The 26,716-nt window shown below is 36.5% G+C and overlaps 1 protein-coding gene across 1 annotated transcript in view; it reads right to left on the bottom strand.

Annotated features, from left to right (window-relative positions):
* RIPK2 (receptor-interacting serine-threonine kinase 2) overlaps nt 1-26,714 on the bottom strand; it is a 37,696-nt gene extending 10,982 nt beyond the window's left edge. Inside the window, exons 1-6 of the mRNA XM_011982599.1 lie at nt 26,267-26,714; nt 21,015-21,168; nt 18,521-18,676; nt 10,184-10,341; nt 8,316-8,365; nt 7,278-7,439 (exon numbers count right to left, since the gene is read on the bottom strand). Coding sequence (XP_011837989.1) covers nt 7,278-7,439; nt 8,316-8,365; nt 10,184-10,341; nt 18,521-18,676; nt 21,015-21,168; nt 26,267-26,439 — 853 coding nt within the window. The 5' untranslated portion in view covers nt 26,440-26,714. The remainder of the gene's footprint in view (nt 1-7,277; nt 7,440-8,315; nt 8,366-10,183; nt 10,342-18,520; nt 18,677-21,014; nt 21,169-26,266) is intronic.
* Nucleotides 26,715-26,716: the final 2 nt, after the last annotated feature.

Below are 26,716 nucleotides of genomic sequence, written 5' to 3'. Positions count from 1 at the left end.
AAAAAATATAGGTTGAATTCAGATTGCTTCTAATTATTAAAGTGAAATGCTAACATTTAACGTACAAGGCCTCAAGTCAGTTCTTCCCAAAGTGATGACATTCAGCTGTTTTATGAGCTTTTATTACTGACATAAAGATAGACATAAGCAACAATGGAATAGGGTTGAGAACCTAAAAACACTGTTTTTGGACAAATGTGCTAAGCCAATTCAATGGGGAAAGGGTAGGATAGCCTTTTCAACAAATGATGCTAAAACAGTTGGATATACACCTGGAAACAGATAAATTTAGATACTTATATCACACTACGCATAAAAACTAACTTGAAATGGACCCCACACCTAAATGTAAACATAGGAGAAAATCCTCATGATCTTGGATTAGGCAGAGTTCTTAGATATGACATCAAAAATGAAATCTGTTAAAAAAACCTAAAAATTGGGCCGGGTGTGGTGGCTCATGCCTGTAAACCCAGTACTTTGGGAGGCCGAGGTGGGCAGATCACGAGGTCAGGAGATTGAGACCATCCTGGCTAACACAGTGAAACCCCATCTCTACTAAAAATACAAAAAATAAAAAAAATAAAAAAAATAAATTAGCAGGGCATGGTGGCGGACACCTGTAGTCCCAGCTACTCAGAAGGCTGGGGTAGAAGAATGGCGTGAACCCGGGAGGCGGAGCTTGCAGTGAGCCAAGATTGCACCACTGCACTCCAGCCTGGGCAACACAGCAAGACTCCATCTCAAAAACAAAACAAACAAACAAAAAACCTGAAAACTGGACTTCAAAAAATTTGAACACTTTTGCACTTCAAGACAGTATTAAGAAAAAATAAAAAGATAAGCTGCAATCTTGTACACTATATTTCCATATCATGTATCTGCTAAAGGGTTTGTATCTACAATAAATACAGACCCATGACAATAATGGGAAAAATAGCAAAATTAAAAAACAAGTAAAAGATTTGAATTTCACTAAAGGAGATATACAAATGTCTTCAAGAAGCACATGAAAAGATGCTTGACATCATAAGAAAAGGCACTTTAAAACTGCAATGAGACATCACTCCATACTCACTAAAATATAATTAAAAAGAAAGTAAGAAGTGTTGACAGTGATGTGGAGAAAATGAAACCCTCATACATTGCTGGTGGGAATAAAATAATGTAGCTACTCTGGAAAACAGTTTGGCAGTTTCTTAAAAATTAAAGATAAATTTATCATGTAGCCCAGCAATTCTACTCACAGATAATTAACCAAGAGAAATGAAAACATATGTTCACAGACTTGTATGTGAACAGTCATAGCAACATTATTCACACAGGCAACAAGTAGAAACAATCAAAATGTTCATCAACTGGCTAATGGATCAACAAAATGTGATACATCCATACGATGAAGTATTATTCAACAATAAATTACCGAACTATGATTCATGTTGAAACCTGGATGAACTTGAAAAACATTATGCTAAGTGTGAAAAGAGCCAGATGCAAAAGGACCACACATTGTTATCATTCCATTTATATGAAATATCCAGAAAAAGCAAATCTAGAAAGACAGAGAATAGATTACTGGTTACGTAGGGTTAGTGATGAGAACAGGCAGTGACTGTAAATAGTTATGAGGGATTTTGTGGGGGTTGATGGAAATACTTTAAAATTGGATTATAGTAATGGCTGCAAACTGTAAAATTATTAGTACTAAAAAGTCAATGAATGTATACTTAGAATAGATAAATTTTAAGGTAAGTAAACTATACTTTGATAGGCTTTTGAAAAACAGAATATTTATGATTCCTCTCTGCTACTGTGTTACTTTGCCATTTAATATGTACATTAATTGAACAGTTAAATCCATTTTCAGAATGTATATTCTCTAGTCACTTTTTCAACAAAAGTTTACTGATCTTCCTCCTTTCCTTAATTCAGTTAACCTATATTTTTTTTAAAAAAGGAAAAATATAGCTTGCTTTTAGTTTTTCAAGCTTCCTTTATTTTTTTACCAAAATTTCTTTCATTGTGAACTTTTCATTTCTTTTCAGTAGGTTTATCCAAAAGTAGGCATCTTGTGCTTACTCTGGTATCTAGAAATCCTTTTGTAATTTCTTGTTCTTCCATTTGGTCGTATTGACAGAATTTCTTCATTGAATACACTTAAACTTTCCCTATTATTGATTTTTTATTCTTCCTTTCCCTTTCAGGTTCCCAGAACCTGCTTTTCACCATTTCAATATACACCAGAGCCTTAAAATAAAACTGACGGACTGTATAGGGCAGTAGTGTGTTTATAAATCAATGATGGTACCTTCCCACTGAAAATAGGAAGCTGTCATCCTAGGAAAAAAAAGTTGTGCTTCCATTTAAAAACAAAGTCCAAAACCTAACAATAACAACAAAACCAGTAGCATCCCAAAGGCTATAAATGAAAAATGTCTAAGGCAGACAACAGTACTTTGTAAGAAATGTGATAAATTAAACACACACACACACACACACACACACACACACACACACACACACATACACCCCGTACTGTCAGATATAAGGCTGGATATGTTTATAGGCAATATTAGTTAGACAGTCTAAAAATAAACTGAGTTCTCATTACTAAAAAAAGCAATGCATTGTATTTTTCATTCAATACTTATATCCATTGTTCATCAGTATTGTATTTACAAATCAAAATTTGCTAAGGTAATGGGTTCATATTTTATCTTTCTTTCCAGAGCTATGAGGAAGGGTACATATCTCTGTTGTCCTCTCTTTGCCATTTCCAAATAGTAATTTCTTCTTTCTGTGAAAATTCTAGATCCTCTAAAGTTCATGCCATTGGGCAACACTTCTCTGCAAACTTCTGCTTTTCTCCTCTGCTCATTGAAGTTTTTGGCTTTTGGCTTACTGACTTATCCACGCTGTACTGATCAGTGCTCCACAGAATACTTGAGAGGAACCCTCTGCAAATCTCTGGGGCTCTTCCTCTGTGTACCTTTTCCCTTCCGGTGCAATGTCCTATGAAGTCTATCTGCCTTGGTCTACCCACACTGTCATCCCTGTCTCCTAGACCCTGAGTGTCAGCTGGGTTCCACCTCAGTTTCCTCTCCCCATGCTGCATCTAGAAACTCTCAAGGCAGGAAGCTGGGCAATCGGAAGGCTGACTTCATTTGTTTCCCGTCTATCAGAGATTGCTGTTCTTTGTTTCCTGATATTTAGTGTCTTAAAAACCACTCTTTCACATATTTTGTCTAGGTTTTTTGGTTGTTTCAGGCAGGAGGGCAAATTGGCCCCTGTTACTCCATCTTGACCAGAAGTGTGGTCACTAGTTTCTCTAGATTAACAGCCCAAACTAAACACTAAATACTACTTCTCAGCAATCCTATTTTGCTTCCCAAATACATCTACTGTTCTCATAGATAAGTGGTTCTTAAAGTGTGGCCTAGGGACCCCGGGGGTGGGGGGGTGGTTCTGAGGGTTCATGAAGTCAAAACTATATTCAAAGTAACTAGTACTAAGACATTATTTTCCCTGTTTACTGTCATCCCCAAACGAGTATATAGTGGATTTATCCAGAGGCCCATAAGTAAGGTGTGATAAGAACACTGCTTCAACAGACAATGGAACGTGTTCTTGTATATTCCTACATTTTAAAATTCCTTGGTTTTAATTTCTAATACAGTAAATGCTAATAGATATGACCCACATATACAAAAGCTCTTTGAGGTCCTCAATGATTTTGAAGAGTATTGAGATCTAAAAGTTTGAGAATTGCTGTCTTACATGATTATCTTGTACTGCTGGAGGAGACGCTTAAGTCCTTTTCTTCATGTTTCCAACAGGAAGATGACATTTCCAGTTCAATCCTCAGGAAGGAGAAGTATAGGAGGAATTCTTCCATCTTCTTTCTGCCCCTCAGACTTACCTCATTTGTTAATCTTGGAGAAAAACTCAGCATGCTTATCTGGTTCCTTTGCAGTTTTCTCCTTCTTTTAAAAGTCAGCTTGCCTAAAGAATGCATACATTTTCTGCTTCCCTATGTAGAAGCAGGGTGAGGCCTGTGGTGGGCTGGTAAAGCTATCAACTGTAGGGGTAAAACGCTACTAAGCCCATTTGGCTGCAGATCTAAAGGTACATTCTCCAATTAGCTTTATCAGTAATGAAACTGATATTTTGACCACCATCTGTCTTTCTTCCTCATCTTTTTCTTAATATATTCTGAACTTAGAAAGGGAAAGCAGGGGTAAGACCATTGTATTTTATCTTCCCCTTTTCAACCTCTTACATCCCATACTCCATCTTTCCTTTGAGCTAGCTGATCATCTGCTCTCACACTACACTGAGAAAATAGAAGCCATGAGAGGGAATTCCTTCAGGGTCCTACAACCAGATCTACAAACTTCTTGTACTTGTATCCATCTCTCCAACCTCATTTCTCTTACAGTAGAAAAAAGTGTCCATATACTCATACAAATGTAAACAGTATCATTTGCACTCTGAATACCATTTCCTCTACCTCTCCAGCATTCTGTTTCTGATACTCTCTCTCAGCTCTTGCATTGACAATCTCTGACTCTCTACTGGATCATTTGACCATCAAACACATATTCTATTACTGTTTCTTACCTTTCTCCAGGATTTTTTTTTTTTTTTTTTTTTTAAAGAAACAGCATTTTGCTTTGTCACCTAGGCTGGAGTGCAAGTGCAGTGGCACGATCATAGCTCACTGCAGCCTCAACATTTCGGGCTCAAGCAATCCTCCTGCCTCAGTCTCCCAAGTAGCTGGGATTACAGGCAATGCACCATGTCTGGCTAATTTTAAAATTTTTTTTAGTTGAGACAAGGTCTTGCTGTGCTGCCTAGGCTGGTCTCGAACTCCAGAACTCAAGTAATCCCTCTGCCTTGGTCTCCCAAAGTGCTGGGATTACAGGCATGGGCCACTGTGCCTGGCCATAGGAAAAAATTTTGACCCCATATCATCCTTTAGCTATCACCTCATTTTTTTCTGCTTCTGTTCAGAGCCAAGCATCTTGCTGGAATTGTCCATATTTGGCTTCACTTCTTTCTTTTTTTTTTAAATGTACATCAGTCTTCTGTTTTCATATCTCTATTAAAACTCCATTTGTTTGGATTACTGGTGATGACAATGTTGGAAAATCCTGCTTGTCTCATTTGGCCTCCTGGCAGATTAGACATGTCTGACTATACCCCTCCTTGACTTCCAAGACACAAAAACTATACTCTCTACTGTCCTCTCTTCCTCAGTCTCTTTTTCTTCTTCCTCTTCTCCATTTCTAAGTGCTGGAATGCCTCAGAGCTCTACTATGGGTCCCTCTTTGCTATCTACATTACCTTCTTAGATGAACCAGTCCAGACTACCAATATGTTAGTGATGTTCAATTTTATCTTAGGATCCTGGACTCTTCCTGGAACAACAGATTCATGTATTGCTGTAGTAGTAGCAACAGTAATTATGACTGTTTCTACTTGCTGGCTGTTATAAACAATGCTCCTATCACTAATCACATACAAGTCTCTGTGTGAACACATGTTTTCATTTATCTTGGGTTACCTGTTAGTGGATTGCTTGGTTGTATGGTAAATTTATCTTTCATTTTTAAGAAACTGCCAAACTGTTTTCCAAAGAGGCAGTATCATTTTATATTCCCACTAACAATGTATAAGGATTTTGGTTTTGCCACATCACTGTCAACACTTGTTATTTTCTGTCTTTAATTATAGCTATTTTTGTGGGTATAAAGTGGTAACTCATCGCAGTTTTAATTTGCATTTCCAAATGACTAATAATATTAAGCATCATTTTATGTGCTTTTTAGCTATTTGTATATCTCCCTTGGTGAAATTCAGATCTTTTACTCATTTTAAAATAGGGCTATCTGTCCTATTATTGACTTGTCAGGGTTTTTTATATATTCCAGAATCAAGCCCTTTAGCAGATACATGTTATGCAAATATGTTCTCCCAGTCTGTGGTTCTGCTTTTTTTTTCCTTTTTGGAAATGAGGTCTTGCTATGTTGCCCAGGTTGGAGTGCAGTAGCTTTTCACAGGCATGATCACAGTGCACTATTATGATACATCCTCAAACTCCTGGGCTCAAGTGATCCTCCTGCCTCAGCCTCCTAAGTAACTGGGACTAAAGTCGTGGACACTAAACGCCTGGCTGTCTCTTTTCTCAATAGGACCTTTTGAAGTGCAAAAGTTTCCAATGTTTTCAAAGTCTGATTATAAATTTTTTAATGAATCCTATTTATTTTTGATGTCATATTTAAAGATTCTGCCTAACCCTAGGTCATGAAGATTTTCTCCTACATTTACATTTGGATGTCTGATCCATTCTGCCTCTGAAATACTATCTTAATTCTGTAACTCTTCTATCTTCAGAATTTCCACCTCAATTAGAAAATTCCTGAAAGTTTCTTTCCGAGCCTCTTTGCTTCTACTTTTGCCTTTCTCCAATCAACTTTCCACAGAGCAGTAAGAATTTCACCTATACTTCTTACAGATCATGTCACTTCCCTGCAAAACATACTTTAATGGCTTTCCATTGCACTTGGAATAAAAATCTAACCTTTTAATGATGGCCAAAAGCCTCTCTCTTACCTCTCCAATATCATCTAATTCCTTTCCTTGCTTACTATATTCTAGCTACACAGGCCTTCTCACTGTTTCTTGAGAATATAAAGCTTTTTCTCTTCTAGGCTCAGAGCCTTTATGCTTGCTGTTTTGTTTGGCTGAATACTTTTTCTTCAGCATTTGAATGACTGGCTCTTTTTCAAGCTTCAAATCTCAGCTCAAATGTTCGCTCCTAAAAAAAGGCCTTTGTTTCCCTCCCTTAATTAGTCTATTACCTTGCTTATTTCCTAATAAGACTGTCACAATCTGTGTCTTGCTTATTTATTTGTTTTCACTCTGCCTTCTGAACTAGAATGTGAACTAGCTACAGAAAGTTTGTCTTCTTTACTACTCTGTTCCCAGGGCTTACTCCAGTATATACATAGCACGTGGTAGGGGTTCAAGACATATTTGTTAAATATATGAAGGAAATCGTTACTCCTATCACACAATTTCTCTTTTTTGTTAGGAATTCTCAGTTCTGCTCTAGAAGGAGTTACTCTCATATAAATGCTATGATAAGTCGGAAAATAATTTAAACAACTTCTAGCTAGTCATCTAATTTGCACAATTTTTCAAGGAATATTTTATTCACAGTATATTAACTAATTCTATAATTCAAAGAGTCCACGTTAAAACTATATACTCACTTAAGAAAGATGGTCTTTCATCTGGATTTTGTGCCCATCCACTTTCTATTAGAGAGATCATATGTGCTCGGTGAGGTATATCATATGGCAAACTTTCTTCATTAATAACAGGTCGATGTCCTTGTGACACACTATACATTATCTGCAAAGGATTGGTGACATCTGTCAAAACAAATAGATTGCATTCATTAGAAATATATTACGATTCAGCATATTACTTACATCTAAAACTAACTAAAAGAAAATAAGTGAATATTAAAATTTTAGGAATAATGTCTTACCCCCCTTTCTGTAAAAGGAATATATATACCCCAAACCATTGCCAGACTTGTCTATTCCTATGGAAGGAGTTTATATCCTCACCTCATTAATTCTGGGCTTGGCCATATGATTGGATTTGGTAAACAGAATATTTGTAAAGCAGAGCTGAGCAAAACCTAGCCGAACTAAGAAGGGCTACAGCAACTAATATTTAATGTGAATGAGAAATAAATGTTTATTTCATAAGCTATGGAGATTCCAAGGTTGTTTTTTGTTACACAACAAGCTGACCTACACAAACCTCAGAATAAAGAAATAAACAATATTTTCAGGGAATAAAAAGGACAGATTAGTCTTCAATATTTGCTAGTCTTTATAGAGGGAGTAGTAATTAAATTATCATATAAATAATTTTACAGCTAGACTAGAACTTGGAAATAGTAATTTAAAATTCTTACTATGCAGGTGACAAAAATGAGGACTGAAGAGATTTTGTGACTTGATCACAGAGTTAATTACTGTCAGAACAAGAATTAAAATCTGGGTTTTCCTGATCCTTAATCCAGTACATTTTCCAGTATATAGCAGACTCACAACTGGATCCTTAACCCAGTATATTTTGCAGTATGTGATGCATTCACAATTGATAAATTGTCGTTTTAGTGTCTCTTCCACAAAATGAATAAGCAGATTTAAAATAACATGATTTTTAGATAGTTCTGAGAGTGACCTACTAACATGATGTTATTGAGCATAAAAAAGTCAACACATACTTACCTTCAAAAGGCTGTTTTCTGGATAACACTTCCCATGTGATAACTGCATAGCTGTTTAACATAAGAACATACATGTTATATATTTTAAATGAACTCTATCTAATAAACTAAAATAGCACTACTTTTAAAAGCTGACTGTGAAGATACCATTTTTGAAAGTGATAAGGCAGCAAAGAATTACTGTATACAATGAAGATGACAAATGCTCATCTAGTTTTGAAAGAAAATCAATTTTAAGTTAAAAAATTAGGAAATTACTGTAATAAAAGCTTAACGTTACATGCAAGATTAACTTTTTGTGGATGATTTAATACTAGGATTAATTCTTGAACACTCAGATAAGCTATGCCCTTTAATTAAATGATATTACTTTTCACAAAGAACAAACATCAAGAAAAAAATTGTCTCATGGAGCTCTGTTCTACTGCCTTTTTTCTGCTCTCAGCACTATCTTCTTTGGTAGTAGAAATATCCTGCCTACAGTTTAACTTCAGATGTCAATTACAGGGTTAAGCTGCATAGAGTTTATAATTAGAATAAATGGTTAAATAGGATATAAGAATTTTGCCACACCCCAACATTAACCATGCATTCAAAATGGACACATAGAATTTATTACTACCAACACCTTTTGTTACAGGGAGAGCGAGGAGTACAGAGGGAATTCCTACCCAAATAAAGGAATAATATTTCCCCATATTTCCCCGACAGAGAATATTGAAATTGAACATAAAGAGAAAATTTACAAAATGAATGACTGGTAGATTTAAATTGGCCCATTTTTATAGAATCAAACCAGTTTTCAAGAATTGTTGAGTAGAACATGATCTTTACCTTAGGAAGCTGTAAATACATTTCCCCTCCCCTCAGTACATCATTCAAAATAAATTAAAAATATCAGAAAACAAAATATAAAAGGGCAATTTTTTATATTCATACAATGTGAATGTAAAAGACACTATATGAATTGTTTTAGTGCAGCCACTAAAATGGATTGGCTGGCTTTGGATTTAATGAGAAATAACAAAAATTAAAATGCTTTTGAAGAAAAGGAATATGCAATTTAATTAAATATATAGTTTTTTGGTAGAGATATGGCATTTGTTCCTAAAATGATTCATTAACAGGTTATTTATTAAAGATGGCAAAAAGCCATTTAAAGGACTATACAATGTGTTCACAGCAAATTTAGAGAGTGTGCTTTTGCATTCATTAGTATATTAAAAGAGATAAGAGTAACTTACACATGAGGTGAATGTCCCCATCTCTTAAACCTATGTAAATAATCATCTTCCTTTTATTCTGGTTAAATAACCAGTGTCAAGAACAATGTGTTATGCTTATTACTGCATTATGAGACTATAATATGCATCGGAAATATGAAAATACGATCAAATCCATCGATTTGTTGTATAAAAAATTCACACATATACAAATATTAGGGATTCTTTAAATAGAAACATCCCCAGTATGATTAAGAGTTGGTCTATTTATCTAAAAAGATGTATAGATATCAAAAGCTGAAAGGTTGAACAGGTTGAGAAACTTAAAGCTAAAATGTTAGGAACTACTGTTTCCCTCTGCATTTTCAAGTCACATATGATAAAAATCCTTAACTATTATATTATAAATTGATAGGATAAGAAGAGATGCTTTAAAATTTCTTAAAGGATGTAAAAGTTTCTTAAAGTAAATCATTAAATTTCTTTACTTTGAAAAATATTAATCACCGTGGCCTCAAGTTTATTTTCACCACAACTATGAGAGAAGAATAAAAATCACAGTTTAAAATGTAGCTTCAAAATTCTGGTTGACTAATTTTGTGTCTGAGACAAGGTTAACTCTGAGAAAAAGCAATCCTTATTATACCTATATATATCATGCTTGATACTGGCCCTTGATTTTTGTCCAGGTTCATAGTTTTCAGGTGGCATATAGATAATTGTCCCTCCTTCTGGTGCAGATTTGCTACTTCGTGATTGTGAGAGGGACATCATGCGCCATTTTGATAAACCAAAATCTGCAATCTGTAAGGGAAAAGAGCAAATAATTGAATTAAGAAATTTCCTCTTTAAAAAGTCCAAAAGTCAACTATCTTTGTGTATATTCACTGTATTTAGATATCAAACCAGAGAAAATGTAATATATTTTAATATTTTATTTCTATATATTCCACCAACTTTTTACAAAATTAAATTCCATAGTGCTGAGCCAAATAACTCTAGAAGCAATACATACTGACTTAAAGTTTAATATAACATTACAAATTTCAAAAGAGAAACTAATTTTTGAAAATTAAAGACAGACATTTTTTGTCTGTTATTCTCAATGAGTGTGTACCTTGCACACCTTGTCATGACATATAGCTTGGTACCATGTGCTTTCTACATCTCACAGAGCTGCCAATTCTACTCACATCTCATGCAATTGTCACTGGTCATTGTTTACAATTCTGGTTTATACAGTTGTATTCATAATGCCCTAAAGGTAGCATTCTTAAATTACGAAATAAGCAAAATCTCAAAATTGTAAAGATAATTATTATACAATTTTATGCTGATCACTAAGTGAAGTATTTCATAGAAACAGTATAATTGCATATAAAGCATATTTATGTCCAATACAATAGGTGTCTAAAGAATTATCAGTGACAATATTCTGTGCCTTTGATATGTCCTGTACAGTTTTGCTTCAATTGTAAATCTTGTGCACATATTATACAGTATCTTATAACTAAATATTTAAAAGCTTCCTTATTTTTTACTTTATTTTTTAAAAATGTAAGACAAAATGTAAGAACAGAAATAATATTTAATTGACAAGGGAGTATGGGAAATCCTTAAAGACATTTAAATTACTTAGAACATTTTACTGCATACTTTAGAATTCAGCAGAGTGAAATGGGCTCCATGCAGCACATCATTTGTTTCCATTGTTTACTTCCTATATTTTTTACTGATTTTAACAAAATACATACTTTTATTAGCATTTAGATGAATTTGAGACAAAAAAAAATTATGGCCTCCATCCCCAAAAAGGAGGGGTAGAATAAATGAATCTTCCATTCATTTGCCACAATAAAAGAGTAAATTTAAGAAAAAAAAATAAAAATAATCAAGATTTAAAAAATTGAATTCACAGAAAAGGACCAAGTATACGCTATTGATGGATGAAAAAGAAAGTAGAGGTAATTATTACTTTGCTTTTGTTTTCTCTATCAAGAATAGTTTCTGGGCCGGGAGCGGTGGCTCAAGCCTGTAATCCCAGCACTTTGGGAGGCCGAGACGGGCGGATCACGAGGTCAGGAGATCGAGACCATCCTGGCTAACACGGTGAAACCCCGTTTCTACTAAAAAATACAAAAAACTAGCCGGGCGAGGTGGCGGGCGCCTGTAGCTCCAGCTACTCGGGAGGCTGAGGCAGGAGAATGGCGGGAACCCGGGAGGTGGAGCTTGCAGTGAGCTGAGATCTGGCCACAGCACTCCAGCCTGGGCGACAGAGCGAGACTCCGTCTCAAAAAAAAAAAAAAAAGAATAGTTTCTGGTCTGAGATGAAGAAAATGAAGTCTAAGGAAGTTGAAAAGTTATACAACTATATATTTCAAATTATTCAGATAATTTGCAAATACCTCCTCAGTGCTATTAGTGTTCCTTGTGGGACAAAATGGAGAGGTATTATAGGATATCAGAAAAGTGAATGCCAGTCTGATTTTTTAAAAAGGGGAAAAAATGTTGACTTTGCAAATCAACATTTGCAACCTATAGAAATATATGGAGTATTCTAAAGTATGTAACCTAGGAACCTAAGAATAAGTCTGATATATTTGTAGGAGCCTATCCTTAAACTCTGGTGTTTCAATCCTCCAACACTGCATGAAGTCTCTCTTTTTTAAGGGCCTTAATCTCATTTATAAAGGAGAAGCCCTAACAGCTTAATCACCTCTTAAAGGTCCCATCTGTTAATAGTATCACATTGCCAACATCTGAAGTTTAGAGGGGACACATTCAAATCACAGCATTCTGCCTGTGGCCCCCCTAAAATTCATGTCCTTCTTATATACAAAATACATTCGTTCCAGCCCAATAGCCCCCAAAAGTCTCAATTTGTTCTAGTATCAACTTCAAAGCCTAAGTCCAAAGTCTCTTCTAAACATCATATGGGTGAGATTCAAGGTGAAATTCATCCTGAGGCAAATTCCTTTCTAGCTGTGAGCCTGTGAAATCAAGTAAGTTATGTGCTTACAAAATAAAATGGTAGGGCAAGCATAGAATAGCTGTTACCATTCCAGAAGGAAGAAACAGGAAAGAAAAAGGGAGTAACAGGTCCCAAGTCAGTCTAAAATACAACAGACCAAACAACACTGAATCTTAAGGCTTGAGGATAATCTTCTTTGACTCCATGTACTACCATCTGGACACACTGGGGTGAGGTTGAACCCCAAGGCCTTGGGCAGCCCTGCCCCTATGGCTTTGCTAGATATAGTCCACGCTTCATTTCTTACATATTCAAGTCACATGCTTTGGTTTTCCCAGGCTGGTGCTGCACACCAGTGGCTCTACTGGTCTGAGGTTCTAGGGGTAGCCCTGTTACCATAGCTCCACTAAGCACTGCCTTATAGTGGGGACTCTGTGAAGGATCCACCCTGAAGCAGATCTCTGCCTGGGCCCTGAGCTTTTCCGAGGCACTCTTTAAAATCTAGGTGGAGAAAGCCATGCCTCCACAGCTTTTGCACTTTGCATGCCTGCAGAATTAGCACCACATGGTTGTCACCAAGGCATACTGCCCTCTGGAGCAGTGACATGAGCCACATCTGGATCTATATGAACCACAACTGGAATAACCAAGGAACACACACTCTGGCCCTGTGATGATAAGCATGGCAGCCTTGAATATCTCTGAAATGCGTCTGGGGTCATTCTCCCATTGTCTTGATGAGTAGCACCTATCTTCCCTCTATCCATGCTAATTTCTTCATCAACTAGTTACTGTGCCACACTCTTGTTTTTCTCTCCTAAAAAGAATTTTTTATTCTTTATATGGTCAGTCTGAGAATTTTCCAGATCTTTACATTCTAATTCCCATTTGATTATAAATTTCACCTTTAAGTCATTTCTACTTCTTGCATTTTACTATAAGCAGTTAACAGATGCCACCCAGCATTCTGAACACTTTGTTGCTTGGAAATTTCTTCTGCCAAATATCTTAGTTCAATGTTAAGTTCTGTCTTCCACAAAGTCCCAGGACACAGACATCGTTCAGGTAAGTTCTTAGCCACTTTACCACAAGAATGACCTGTCTTCCAGTTTCTAATACCATGTTCTTCCTTTCCATCTGAGACTGTTTGTCAGAATAGTCTTTACTGTCCATATGTCCAGCAAGATTCTCTTCATGACCACTCAAGTAATCTCTAAAAGAATGAAGGTTTCTCTACAGCCCTTCTCTTCACTTCAAAGCCCTCAATAGAATTGCCCTTAATGCTCCCTTCATGGCAATCTAGGCTTTCTCTGGCATCCATTTCAAAAATGATTTCAGCCTATATGTCATTATGCAGTTCCAAAGCTACCTCCACATTTTTAGATGGTTGTTATAGAAACTCCTTACTTATATTGTACCAATTTCTGTCTTAGTCCTTTTGTGCTGCTATAACAGAATACCACAGACTGGGTGATTTATAAAGAAGATAAATTTGTTCTCACAGTTCTGGAGGCTGGGAGATTCAAGATCCAGCCACTGACATTTGGTCTGGTGGGCACCTGCTTGTGGCCTCCTCAAATGGCAGAAGGCAGAAAGGCAAGCTACCTGAAAGCTGCATGAAGCTTTTTTTTTTTTTTTTTTTGGTTCTTAATCTCATTCAGGAGGGATGGAAAAGCCGTCCCTCATGGCCTAATTACCCCTTGAAGGCCCTACCTCTTCACTATCACATTGGCAACGTATGAATTTTGGAGGGGGCACATTCAAACCATAGCACCTGGCTTAAAAATTTCAAAAAGTTTGCAAAAAGGGGTATTTTATAAGTATATAGAAAATGAAAGGGCCAGTAAAAATTCTCAAAAACCAAATTATATCAGAACAGTAGTCAATTTCTGATCTTGGGTAATACATCCCAAGTGCTTGGCACAATGCCCAGCACATAGTAGTTGCTTCATAAACATTCATTAAGTAAAGGAATGACCAATTTGGTTTCTTTTTTTTTTTTTTGAGATGGAGTCTCGCTCTGTGGCCTAGGCTGGAGTGCAGTGGCGTGATATCCGCTTACTGCAAGCTCCGCCTCCCAGGTTCATGCTATTCTCTTGCCTCAGCCTCCTGAGTAGCCGGGACTACAGGCGCCCACCACCACGCCTGGCTAGTTTTTTGTATTTTTTAGTAGAGATGGGGTTTCACCGTGTTAGCCAGGATAATCTCGATCTCCTGACCTCATGATCCGCCCACCTCGGCCTCCCAAAGTACTGGGACTACAGGCATGAGCCACCGCTCCTGGCCTGGTTTCCTTTCTTGACAGTAGTAATACTGTCAAAGAGTAAATGTATAAATGGTTTGTATATTATAAAATATTTTAATGCACTTTAATAAAAACGTATTAGACTTCTAAGTTAGTAGGCCTATCTGGTATATACAGAAGATCAGGAATGCGCACATTTGTTCATTCAGCAAATAATTATTGAATATTTCTTTATGGCATGTGCTGGCTATGTGGCAGGTAATGAAGTAGACTAAATTTCTGTCTTCATGGAGCATACATTCTAACTGGGGGAGATGGTCAATAAATATATTTATAAAAAATATTATGTCAGATGGTGCAAAATATAATGGAGAAAGCATAAATCAAAGTAAAAGAATAGAGAGGAACTAGGCGGGTGGTGAGAGAAAGCCACTCTGAAAATGAGGATGGAGAAGATGACTGAGTAAGTCATGAGAAGAGCTAAGAAAAGCAGTTAAGCAAAGACTTTCATAAAATTTTTTAGGACAGAACCAAGAAATATGGGCTGTATAATAGCACTTTCAGGAGTATTCCAGGCAAACTGAATGAGTCTTCTCCAAAAGCATGGATTAACAAAAGGACAGATATTGACCCAGATGAAGGTTCTTATGGCCATGTGATACAGCTCTGATTCGAGCTCTGTACTGGTTCATATTTAATCATGATTTAAAGATACAAAAAAATAGCTAATTAAATTTGAGCATCACACAAAACTTGGAGAGAAACGTAAAATCTTTGGATTACAGAAATAACATTTGTAAAGGTCTTAAGAGACTGAAGCAATTGCTCCAATTTAACAAGATAAAATTAGATCATATCTAGAAAGTATTCTGTAAAGTACACGATAAGAAGAGGTGGCTTAAGCAACAGTATGTGGGAAAAAGAACCTCTATGGGTTTTTTGTTGACACTAAGCCCAATTTGAACCATGTGATATGACTACCCCTGGAAAGCTGATGAATTATTAAGGAACTATTAAGTATTTAGGGCCAAGGAAATGATACTTTCACTAAATTCTATATTCATCAAACCACATCAAAAATAGTATTGTGTTCAGTGCTGACGATCAACATTTGAGAGAGATTTAAACAAACAGATGCATCTACACAGCACCAAGAATTAAAATCCATGTAATAAGAAAACGAACTGAAGGAACTAAGGTTATTTATCAGGGAGATGGATAAAATGCACTTGTATGTGAGGGGCTGGGAGACAGTTCATAGCTATCTTCAAATATTGAAAGGGCTGTCCTGTTGAAGTAACTAAATTGGATTTATTCTGTTTATCACAAAAAGTTGAAGTAGGATCAATGGGTGGAAGCACTCTAGGAAGGAATTTTGGTTGATCATTTAAGAAAATGTCACAATTATTCAATTAGGATGTTAAGACTCCCTGTTACAGGATAACTGTTTTGGGAGACAGGGATTGTTGCAGTGAGGGCTCAGAGAACTAGGTGTCCATTAAGGTACTTCTACTTGATGGTTCTATAATTGATGCAATAGATGAGTCTCTTTTTTTCTTAGCAATACTGAGGCAGCAGCTTGCTTCTCTCTCTCTTCCCCTACTGCTTTCTTCTAGGGAGAGGAGTGTCTTCAATAAAACTTTTTCCCACTTATTTTTTCTCACATTTCTTGTTTTAATTTCCCTGTTGTTTCAACTTCTCTATTACTGATGTCTTTGAACGTTTTTTATATTTACAATAATTTTCTGATTACATGTTATTAAAAGAAGTATAGCAAAATGATATATAAAAATACGGTGAGTTACATTTAGTATTAATACTCAAAAACTACTTTTTATTTATATTCAGATAGATATAGAATAGCTGTGAAATCACAATAGCCAGTGTCTTCAGCACTTAAGTCCTGCATCTTACACAAAAATGAATTCAAGGTGGATCACAGATTACATATGTAACATAAAACTATAAAACGTATAGAAGATAACAAAAAAGAAAATCTTCAGTAAGTAGAACTTGGTGAAAAGTGCTTGGAGATGACAGCAAAAGCATGATCCATAAAAGAAAAAAAAATGAACTTCATCAAAATTAAAATTTTTGCTTTGTGAAAGTCCCTGTTAAAACGATGAAAAGATAAACTATAACTGGGAGAAAATATTTGCAAACTACATATCTGATGAACTACCACTGTAACATTATACAGAACTCTCAAAACTCAACAGTAAGAAAACCAAGGACTCCCTTTAGAAAATGAGTTTAAGACATCAAGAGACATTTCACTGAAAGCCACGTATGGGTGGCAAATTAGCATATAAAAAGGTGTTCAATATCATTAGCAGTTAGGAAAATGCAAATTAATACAAGATGAGATATCACTATGCATCTATTAGAACAGCTAAACAGAAAACAGTGATAATAACAAATGCTGGTAGGGATGTGGAATAGCTGGATCTCTCACACATTGCTGGTGGAATGTAAAATGGTACAGCCACTCTGGAAAATAGTTGGATACTTTCTTTAAAAACTAAACACACCGACTGGGCTCAGTGGCTCAAGGCTGCAATCCCAGCACTTTGGGAGGCCAAGACGAGTGGATCACGAGGTTAGGAGATCGAGACCATCCAGGCTAACACTGTGAAACCCTGTCTCTACTAAAAAAATACAAAAAACTAGCCAGGCGTGGTGGTGGGCGCCTGTAGTCCCAGCTACTCGAGAGGCTGAGGCAGGAGAATGGCATAAACCTGGGAGGCGGAGCTGGCAGTGAGCTGAGATCCGGCCACTGCACTCCAGCCTGGGCGACAGAGCGAGACTCTGTATCAAACAAAACGAAAAAACAAAAAAAACTAAACACACCCTTACCATATGACCCAGCATTTGTATTCTTGGGCATTTATCACAGAGTAATGAAGACTTATGTTCACTCATAAACCTGTATAGCTTTGTTCACAGCAGCTCTGTAAATAATTACCCCAAACTGGAAAGAACCAAAATATTCCTGAATGGTTAACTGTGGTACATTTATACTGTGGAATACTATTTATCAATAAAAAACAACTATTGTTACAAGCACAACTTAGATGGATCTCAAGAGCATTATGTGATGTGAACAGATCCAATCTCAAAATATCACATACTATATGATTCGACTTATATAGCATTTTCAAAATGACAAAATTAAAGAGATGGAAAGCAGATTAGTGGTTGTTAGAGGTACAGATTGTGGTAGAGAGGAAGTGGGTGAGGTAGCATGAGTGGTATCTTTGTGGTGATGTTATGAGAAGTGCTGTACCTTGATTGTTGTGGTTATACAAATCTATACATGTGATAAAGTAATGGTACTATGTACACGCATTGTACTAATGTCAAATTCCTGGTCTTAAAATTATACTATAATTATGTGTGGCATAACAATGTGGGAAACCAGGTGACGGATACATGAAACCTCTTTATTACCTTTGCATCTTCCTATAAACATATAATAATTTTAAAATAAAAAATAAAACAAAAAAGGTGATCTTGACAATTCAATGAAGAAACATAATGGCTTTGTATTTTATATTGTAATTCTATCTCTGTCTAGGAATAGCTTCCTAACTGCAGTAGTAAGAAAGAGAATATAAGATAGAAATTAAGGGCTACGGAAATTACTATTCGTTGGTCCCTATCTCTAACGAGAGATATGAAACAGTCTAGGTTGAAGAAATAACTAAAAAGTATTTTTAAAACTATAAGGACAAGGAAACAGATAAACTTTTTAAAAAGGTAATTACCTTAACATGAAATTCATTGTCCAATAGGATATTCTGAGTCTTCAAGTCATGATGAAGTAAAGGAGGAGTCATATTGTGCAGGTAATTTACACCAAGGGCAATTTCATGCAGAATGCGAAATCTCAATGGCCAAGCAACATCAGGATATTCAGTTTTCTTCATATATATGTGAAAAGAAACAAAATAAAATTAGTCCAAATTTCACTACGTTTCACACTTAGAAGTTAAATATTCCATGAGGAAATACAGTATAAACTAAGGTTAAAACATATGCACATTTTTATAAAATAGCGTCAATTTGATAGGGTTTAACATTTACGTGTCTTACTTTCCTCACTTTCTAGAGAAAGTTATGATAACTTTATAGCACCAATACTTCCTTTTAGTTTATATTGGTCATGCAACTACATGGTTTTGGGTCTTTCTTCAACTGACACAGATCTCAGTTATTTTGTGTCTATGCATAGCCAAAGTCATATACTTACACCCACATCCACCTCTCCATTCTATGTCTTAATCAAGTAATTTGAGCGCACACAAATACACACAAAATTACACACAATTTATTTCTAGTAAATACCAAGCCATTCATTCAAAAATTTATTTTAATTTTATTAATATAAAATCAGACTTTATTATAATCACTGCATCAGTTATAAATTATGACCATATTTATTGACTAAGCACTAATTTATCATACATTTAATCATATAATTAATTTATCTGCATTCCAGCTTATAAAATTAGCCTTTTGATTTGTTTTTGTGGAAGGGGACAATCATTTTTGTTTCTAAAACTATACAGCATAGACACATTTAAAACATAACGTTTTATTTTTCATAGTACTCAACATCCATCTGAGCTTTCTTAAAATAAATGTTTTCTGAACACAAAAGTTAATGTAGCTTCCCAGGAGAATGAACATACTTCGGAAGACCAGGCAATTTGGGAAGATCAACAATGAATCACCAGGCACCATGCCACATTTTTCTAAATGCTATGAAAAAGACTGCTTCTACTGAAAGTACAAAACTGATCTTGAGAAGTTTTTCTGCAAATGTGTCAGCTTATAGTTCAGTGATCAATCTGGCAGGGGGAGTGGTTCAAAATATTTTAGACTGTTTATGATACATCTTGAGTTTTTTCAATGAATTTTGTAAGGTTGGGGGAGGGCACGTCAAGATAAATCCCACCCTAAATAATGCAATACAGGAAACCAAATGAAACACAAAAGACTAATGTGGAACATTACTTTCTCTGGTACATACAGAGCCCTGTCCCCTAGAGAAACTGAATCTTTTAATCTATAAAAAAGGTAACTTTTTCTGAAAATTATGCAGTTTAAAGCAGTTACCAGGCCTCTCTGCAGCATAATGTAATATGGAGGCTTGTGATCATGGAGACAAGGAGAGAAGTGCTCACTCTATAATGATTTTTTTTCCAGGAGTTAGCAGTCCCCTGGAGGAGGCTGTAGAATGTCCAGTGAGCTGCAAATTTATGGGTGCCAGAGTATCTGCTGGGGTGTGGGAAGAAAATGTTAGATTTCTACTTATATTCATTTCTCAACAAAAATAAAAGAGAAATTATGATTTATTAATATTTGTATCTTGGTTGCTGTGGTAGTTATACAAATCTTACAGACTGACACCAGTTACTTATTCCATCCTTGTTTCAAATGATCACAAGTCACGAATAGAATGTGATGTATTCTGAAACAGAGAGGAAGTTACTCTATGACTGACTGACAGTGGCACCCACTTTCCCTTGGCCAGTTACAGGGCATTGTGTTACACTATCATTTAGGAGTATCCATTGATTGGATTTTATAGATTATTACAGTTTTAATTAAGCCAACCCTCACAAAATGGACCAAGTGGTTTAAAAAGATTTATTGAAACTACAGACTCATGATAATATTAATAATGAATACATATATTTTGAGAATGAGGACCCCTGAATTTGTTTACTCATGGGATTCACAAAGAGAAAGTGATTGGTACCTTGGGAAAAAAGGTAAACGGCTCATACCACTGTCTATTATTAGAAAAGCGAATGTATCTGGTATTCAGAGATAATTTATTAATATCTGGCCTGCTAATTCAGAACTTCATGAACTGGTATTAGTAACATTAAATTTGAATTTGAAATTGCTATTAATATAAAATAAAATATCACTTAGTGGATTTTACAGTGTGCAGAGTTTATCTTTTCCATTTCTACCCATGTAATATGCATATAAATACTAGAATTTGGTATAAATGTTAGGAATGGTAACTCAGGCAAAATAATCTAGAGTACAGGGCCTGAATCCACAGTGTTTTAATCAACACAAAAATGTCACAAAAGGTAAAATTTTATCCCTGTGATAGTTTTTCATTATTCTTTGATTCATCTATATACCCCGAAATAATCTGATCAAACATAAAATCAAAGTAAAATATAGTTTGAATAGTAAAAATGGCAATTATGGCCACTAAAAATTTGTAATACTTACCCTATGTAGGAGTTCATTTAATGATCCATTTGGCATGTATTCAGTAACTATTCCCAAAAATTCAGGCTCATTGCAAATTCCCAAAATTGGAAGAATGTAACTAAATCTAGCTTTGTGTAAAATTTCAGCTTCTCTTAAGACATCCTTTCTTTCACTAAGAGAAGAAAATGCATAATTACTTCAAGTAATACAAAATATACAATTATCATGCCTATAAGATTAAGCCTGGATTTTTTTCATTAATTAACTATGTGACCTCATGTAAATTATGCAACTTCTCTGCACCTTAGTTTCATCATATTTAAAACACAAATAATACCTACCCTATATATTCCACAAGTCTGTTTAGAGACCAAAATAACTTCTATAAGCCACTGACAGGTAAAAGTGCTAAACACAGGTTATTATTATTGTACTTTTCCTAGGAAAGGGAAAGAACATAGTATTAAATTAATAAAGTCTATCTAGGTTAGAATAATAGGTGCTTGAACTAATTACATAATTAAGTTTACACATACATTGTATTCAAATGAACATGTTTTATCAGAATATTATATTAAATTTTATGGTTGCATACCATATAAACATTTTCCAAATATCCCGAATATTAAAACATTTAAATGTTATAGATTTAATAGCTGCATAAAAGTCAATAATATTTATAAGTTATATACCAGAACTCAGGAAAAGAACACTGAGAACAGGTAAATGCTTAATAATATTAATAGATTGCTGGGGTAACTGGCTCCCAGGTTCATTTGCTTATGCATATGTAAAACAAATATATATTTAACTATTTTTTTTCTATTTTTCTTTGTCACCCAGGCTACAGTGCAGTGGTGTGATCACTGCTCACTACAGCCTCAAACTCCTGGATTCAAGCCATCCTCCCACCTTAGCCTCCCCAGCAGCCAGCAAGCCCCACAGGCATGCAACCATGCCTATTTTTAAATTTTTTTATTTTTGTAGAGACAAGGTCTCACTATGTTGCTCAGGCTGGCCTCAAACTCCTGGGCTCAAGTGACTCTCCAGTTTCAGCCTCCCAAAGTGCTGGGATTACAGGTGTGAGCCACCTTGCCTGGCCACATTTAACTTTTATTATGGATAAAGAATGATGCTCAGCATTATGGAAAATATATAAATTAAAAAGATATAGTCTTTGCCTTTGAGTTGCCCAGAAATCTTTTAAGTAAAATAAAAATACAAGGCAGAAGGTAATAAATGCCACCAAAAGAGAAAAGAAGAGGAAGCTATTGGGAAATCAGAGAAAAGAGAGTACATTTGAGGTTAGGAGAGTCATTTACAGTCTTCAGAAAAGTAGGATTTTGATCCCAGCTGTACCATAAGAATGAACAAAATTTAAACACTGGAGGGTATCTAAGACAAATGAGGCCTCCACTTGAGGAGGGGATGTGCTTTCTTTTTAACCTGTATAATGCCTAGCACTTGGAACAGTGCCCTGGACATAGTAATGTATCAGATGTTCAAATAGGTAGGTATCAAATGAATTCAAGGAAGTTAAAGGGAAGGCTAAATTTGGGAAATTGTGAATTGTTTAATGCAGATTAGGATATGTAATATAAAAGGAGTGAAGGTGAATAAGACAGGTTAGGGCCATTTCTCAGTCTTAAAGCCTGGTTAGGGTGGTGAAACTTCATTTAGCAGCCACTAAATTGTGACTGATGGTTTGTTTGATGTTTTTTTTTTTTTTTTTTACATACAGAATACACGCTGGAAACTTTTTTTTTTTTTTTTAAACAGTCCAGATCTTGCTGTGTTGCCCAGACTGGCCCTCCCTACTCTGCCTCTTGAGTAGCTGGGACTACAGGGGTGTGCCAACAACGTACCTGGTGTGACTGAAAGTTTTTGAGTTAGGGAATGACAGTAGAATAAAATTTTAAGATGATTAATTTGGCAACAAGATGTAGGATTAGTAGAAAGTGGTAGAGTTTGAAAGTCAGGTGTTAGGAGATTTTAATACCAGTTAAGACGTGAACTTAAAAACTACAAAGGTAGCAGTGGAAATGGAAAGAAAAACACTAAGTGAATAGAATGCCTGGGTTGTGGTGACTGACTGTAGGGGGTTAAACAAAAAATGAAAAGGAATGGGAGATATCATTATTTTTTTTACCCTGAGTGACTGGATGTTGGTTGCAGCAATGACAGAAATAGAAATGTTTCCAGGAGAAGCCTATGAGGTAAGTAATGATGGTAAGTTAGTTCTTACACCTCTCAAACTCTGAATGAATGGCTGTTGAAATATGAATAGCAACAGACATTCTAGACCAGACTAAGATGGATTGCTTTTAAAAACAAACAAAAAAAACAAAGCAAAAGAATCTTGGTCATTTATGTTTTGAATAGGTCATATATTTATATGTCTTAAAATTCAAGAGTAACAAGAAGGCATAAAGTGAAAAGCTTCTCTCATTCTCTGTCCTTCAATCACTTAATACTCCAACTGCTAGGAAACCAATTATATCAGTTTATGAGACCCATTTCAATTAAACGTTTATTCCCTAGATGGAAACAGTTCTGTATTTGCCCCAAGAGATTTGGGCCAACAACAGAGGATGACCCTGAAGATTCCTGGATACTAAGAACAATAGAGAGTGCATGCTGCAGAAGTCTCAGTGATACTTCATACACTCTTTCCTCCTCCCATTAAAAGACATTCTTCTTTCCACTGTGACCCTATTACACGTCAGTCACTTTGCATGCACTAGCATCCTAAGATCACCCTCTAAACATAGTTTCATTATCTCCACTTCATAAATGAGGGCACTGAGGCTCAGGAAAATTAATACTTTTCTAATGGTCACACTAATAAGTGGCAGGGTTGGCGTCAGATTTGAATTGCAATTATGGGACATTAAAGCCTGCATTCTTTCTACCCTATTGCTTGATCAAAGAATATAGTTGGACAGTTCTTGAAGATAGATTTTTGGCAAGATTGAGTGAGTAGGAAATTTTTTTTAAAAGCCAAAAGATTGTAAAAATTGATTTTTATATTTTGAAAATAAAGGCGTAAAATACAGCTTCTATAGTCACATCACCAAAATTAACTCAAAAATTTAATCAAAAAAGTTACATCATCTACAGGGTATTTGAACAACCAATTGGACTCATTACTCATAAGGGGTGGGAAGATTGTTGGGGAAGGTCCACTCATCGGACACAAGTCAGATTATGGAGACTGATTCACCAATCATTAAAATAAGGGCATGTAACATTGCATAAACTTATTTTTCTTTCAGGTCATCCCAAAGAACAATGCAAACATTCTTCTCCATAGCCCGAGACACACATGTATTTATTATTCCTATTTTATAAGTGAGGAAAGAGACACCAGTGAGTCAACTGCATAGCCTTGTCTAATGCTCAGACTACATAAATACTGCACTGATAAGATCTTAAGTAACAAATTGGAAAAAAGAATGTGATGCAGTAATGCCAGAGTGTTTCACTGGTCTTATGGCTTCCTCGAAGACAGAATTAATTTCCTACCCAATTCAGTGAAGAATTTTAGACTATGAAAATTGTTCATGAGTATGGGAAAGAAACTCCCTCTTCACTTCTTGGTCCCCAAACTGTACAAAGCTTAGATAAACTAAAATCCTGAGAAGCAGCACCCAAAGTGGGAGGATCAATTGGCTTTTCAATACCTATTGGGTCCATCAGTGCTATATTTCCATACAGTGTTTGCATAACTGGTTCTAACATATATCCATCCTCTCTAACCAACCACCACCCTTAAAAGTTGACTACAGACACATACACACTTGCCCAGCACTTGCGCCACAGAACATAAGGCCCAGAGTAAACAGACACCACACCTTGTATATCACTGAATCTGGATTATGATAGAAAAGAAGTGGAAACAAGCTCTAGAGGTGTCCCAGATCTCCTGTGCCATTTAGGCCATCCAAGCCTGACAGTGAGACAATGAAGAAAAGTCACAGGTAGGTGAAAATCCAGTAACTTTGGCAGGGCAGAAGCTGAGGAATTTATCTGATACTGGATACTCACAGCTTCTGGCCAATCAGGCATCTGTGATGACGTATTTTCACATTAGATATAGGAGGAGGAAAAGAGAATGTTGTAATCATGGATGTTAACTCACTAAGAACTGAATGCTGGGCCTAGTTAAATCCCTGTAGGAAGTAAAATACACAAGACTAGTGACCAGACCCATTGACTAATACACAGTTACAGGTCTATGGCACGTGGTTGTAATGTTCTTCTGAAAACAGAAACTAATGTTAACCTTCCCTTAAAACCTGTACAAACCAGTAAGTGAAAGCCATTTACAATTTCTGGCCATTTAACAGTCTTTTGGTTCAATTTATTGTGGCAAAAATAGCACACATTTCCTCTACTTAACAATCTTCCCGTGAGAGAAACTGAGAGTGGGAGAAACTGAATTGTATTGAGTTTGATATAAAACATTCCTGATAACACATAATAAACCACAAACAAAACAAAAACAATAAAAAGCAAAACATCCTAGATTCTAAAGCAGCTCTGTCCAATAAACATATAATGTGAAAACCACCACATACAATTTAAAATTTTCTCATGGCCACATAAAGTAAAAAGAAACACATTAAAATGAATTTTAATCTTATATTTAACCCAAGATATCACAAATATTATCATTTCAGCATATAATCAATAAACAAATATTAATAAAATATTACAAGTTTTTAAAAATAAATACTAAGCATTCGAACTCTGGTATTTTACACTTAGGTCACATTTCAGTTCGGACGGGCACATTTCAAGTGCTCAGTACTCACCTGTGGCTAAGGGCTACCTACTGGACTCTGCAGCCCTACAGCCCGATTTCAAAAATAAGGAAAAAACAAAGCAAGCAAAACCCACACCCACTACATATAAACACACACCAATTTCAATAAACCCGGCGTTTAGAGTTAGGCAGTGATTGCTGATTTTTGGAGTACGGAGAGAGAACGCTTAGGAGTAAGAGGGAAGGAGAGAAAGGGAAATGGAGAGATGCGTGGAGGAATGCAACTGCTGCATCTCCAGAGAAGTGCGTGCTCCCTACCGTGCGAGAGCTTGAAGGGTCGGTGCTCCCTACCTCCAAAGCTTTAAGGGCTGCCTAGAGGTGACGAGGTGGGGCCGGCCCCAAGCGGTCACTGCCATTTGGGCTCTAGAGCCCGCTTGTCAGGGGGCTTGAGGGGATGCAGGATAGTTGGGGGCTCTTCCCGAGAATCCCATTGGCTGCCTACCTGTCGAGCAGAGGGGTGTGGATGTGCAGGTGCTTCACGGCCACCTGGACGCGCCAGTCTGCGTGGCGGGCGGACGACACAGTGCCCGAGGCGCCGCGGCTCAGGTAGCGCAGGTCGGCGAGCTTGTGGTAGGGAATGGTGGGCAGGGCGCTGCAGATGGCCTCCCCGTTCATGGTCCCGGGCGCTCAGGCAGGTTCTGGTTGTGCCCCCTGCTGCGGCGGCTCCCAAGGCTCCCCCGCCGTGCTCGGGAGCCCAGATCGGCCCCTGCACTAGCGAGGCCGGCAAGACCCTTTTTGCCCCGCGACACTAGGTCACGAGGGCGCCCATTCCCCGGGCGGCCCACGCCAGCCGCTGCTTCTCCGAACCAGAGCTGACTTCTTTTCTAGAGACTAGTGCCAACGCCGTAGCGCCGCGAAGAAGCTTCCTCTCTCGCCGCCCTGGCCGTCCCTC

This window comes from Mandrillus leucophaeus, unplaced genomic scaffold (assembly GCF_000951045.1).
Source record: "Mandrillus leucophaeus isolate KB7577 unplaced genomic scaffold, Mleu.le_1.0 Scaffold1056, whole genome shotgun sequence".
Classification (NCBI taxonomy): Eukaryota; Metazoa; Chordata; class Mammalia; order Primates; family Cercopithecidae; genus Mandrillus; species Mandrillus leucophaeus.
This window is presented reverse-complemented; position numbering and strand designations above follow the sequence as displayed.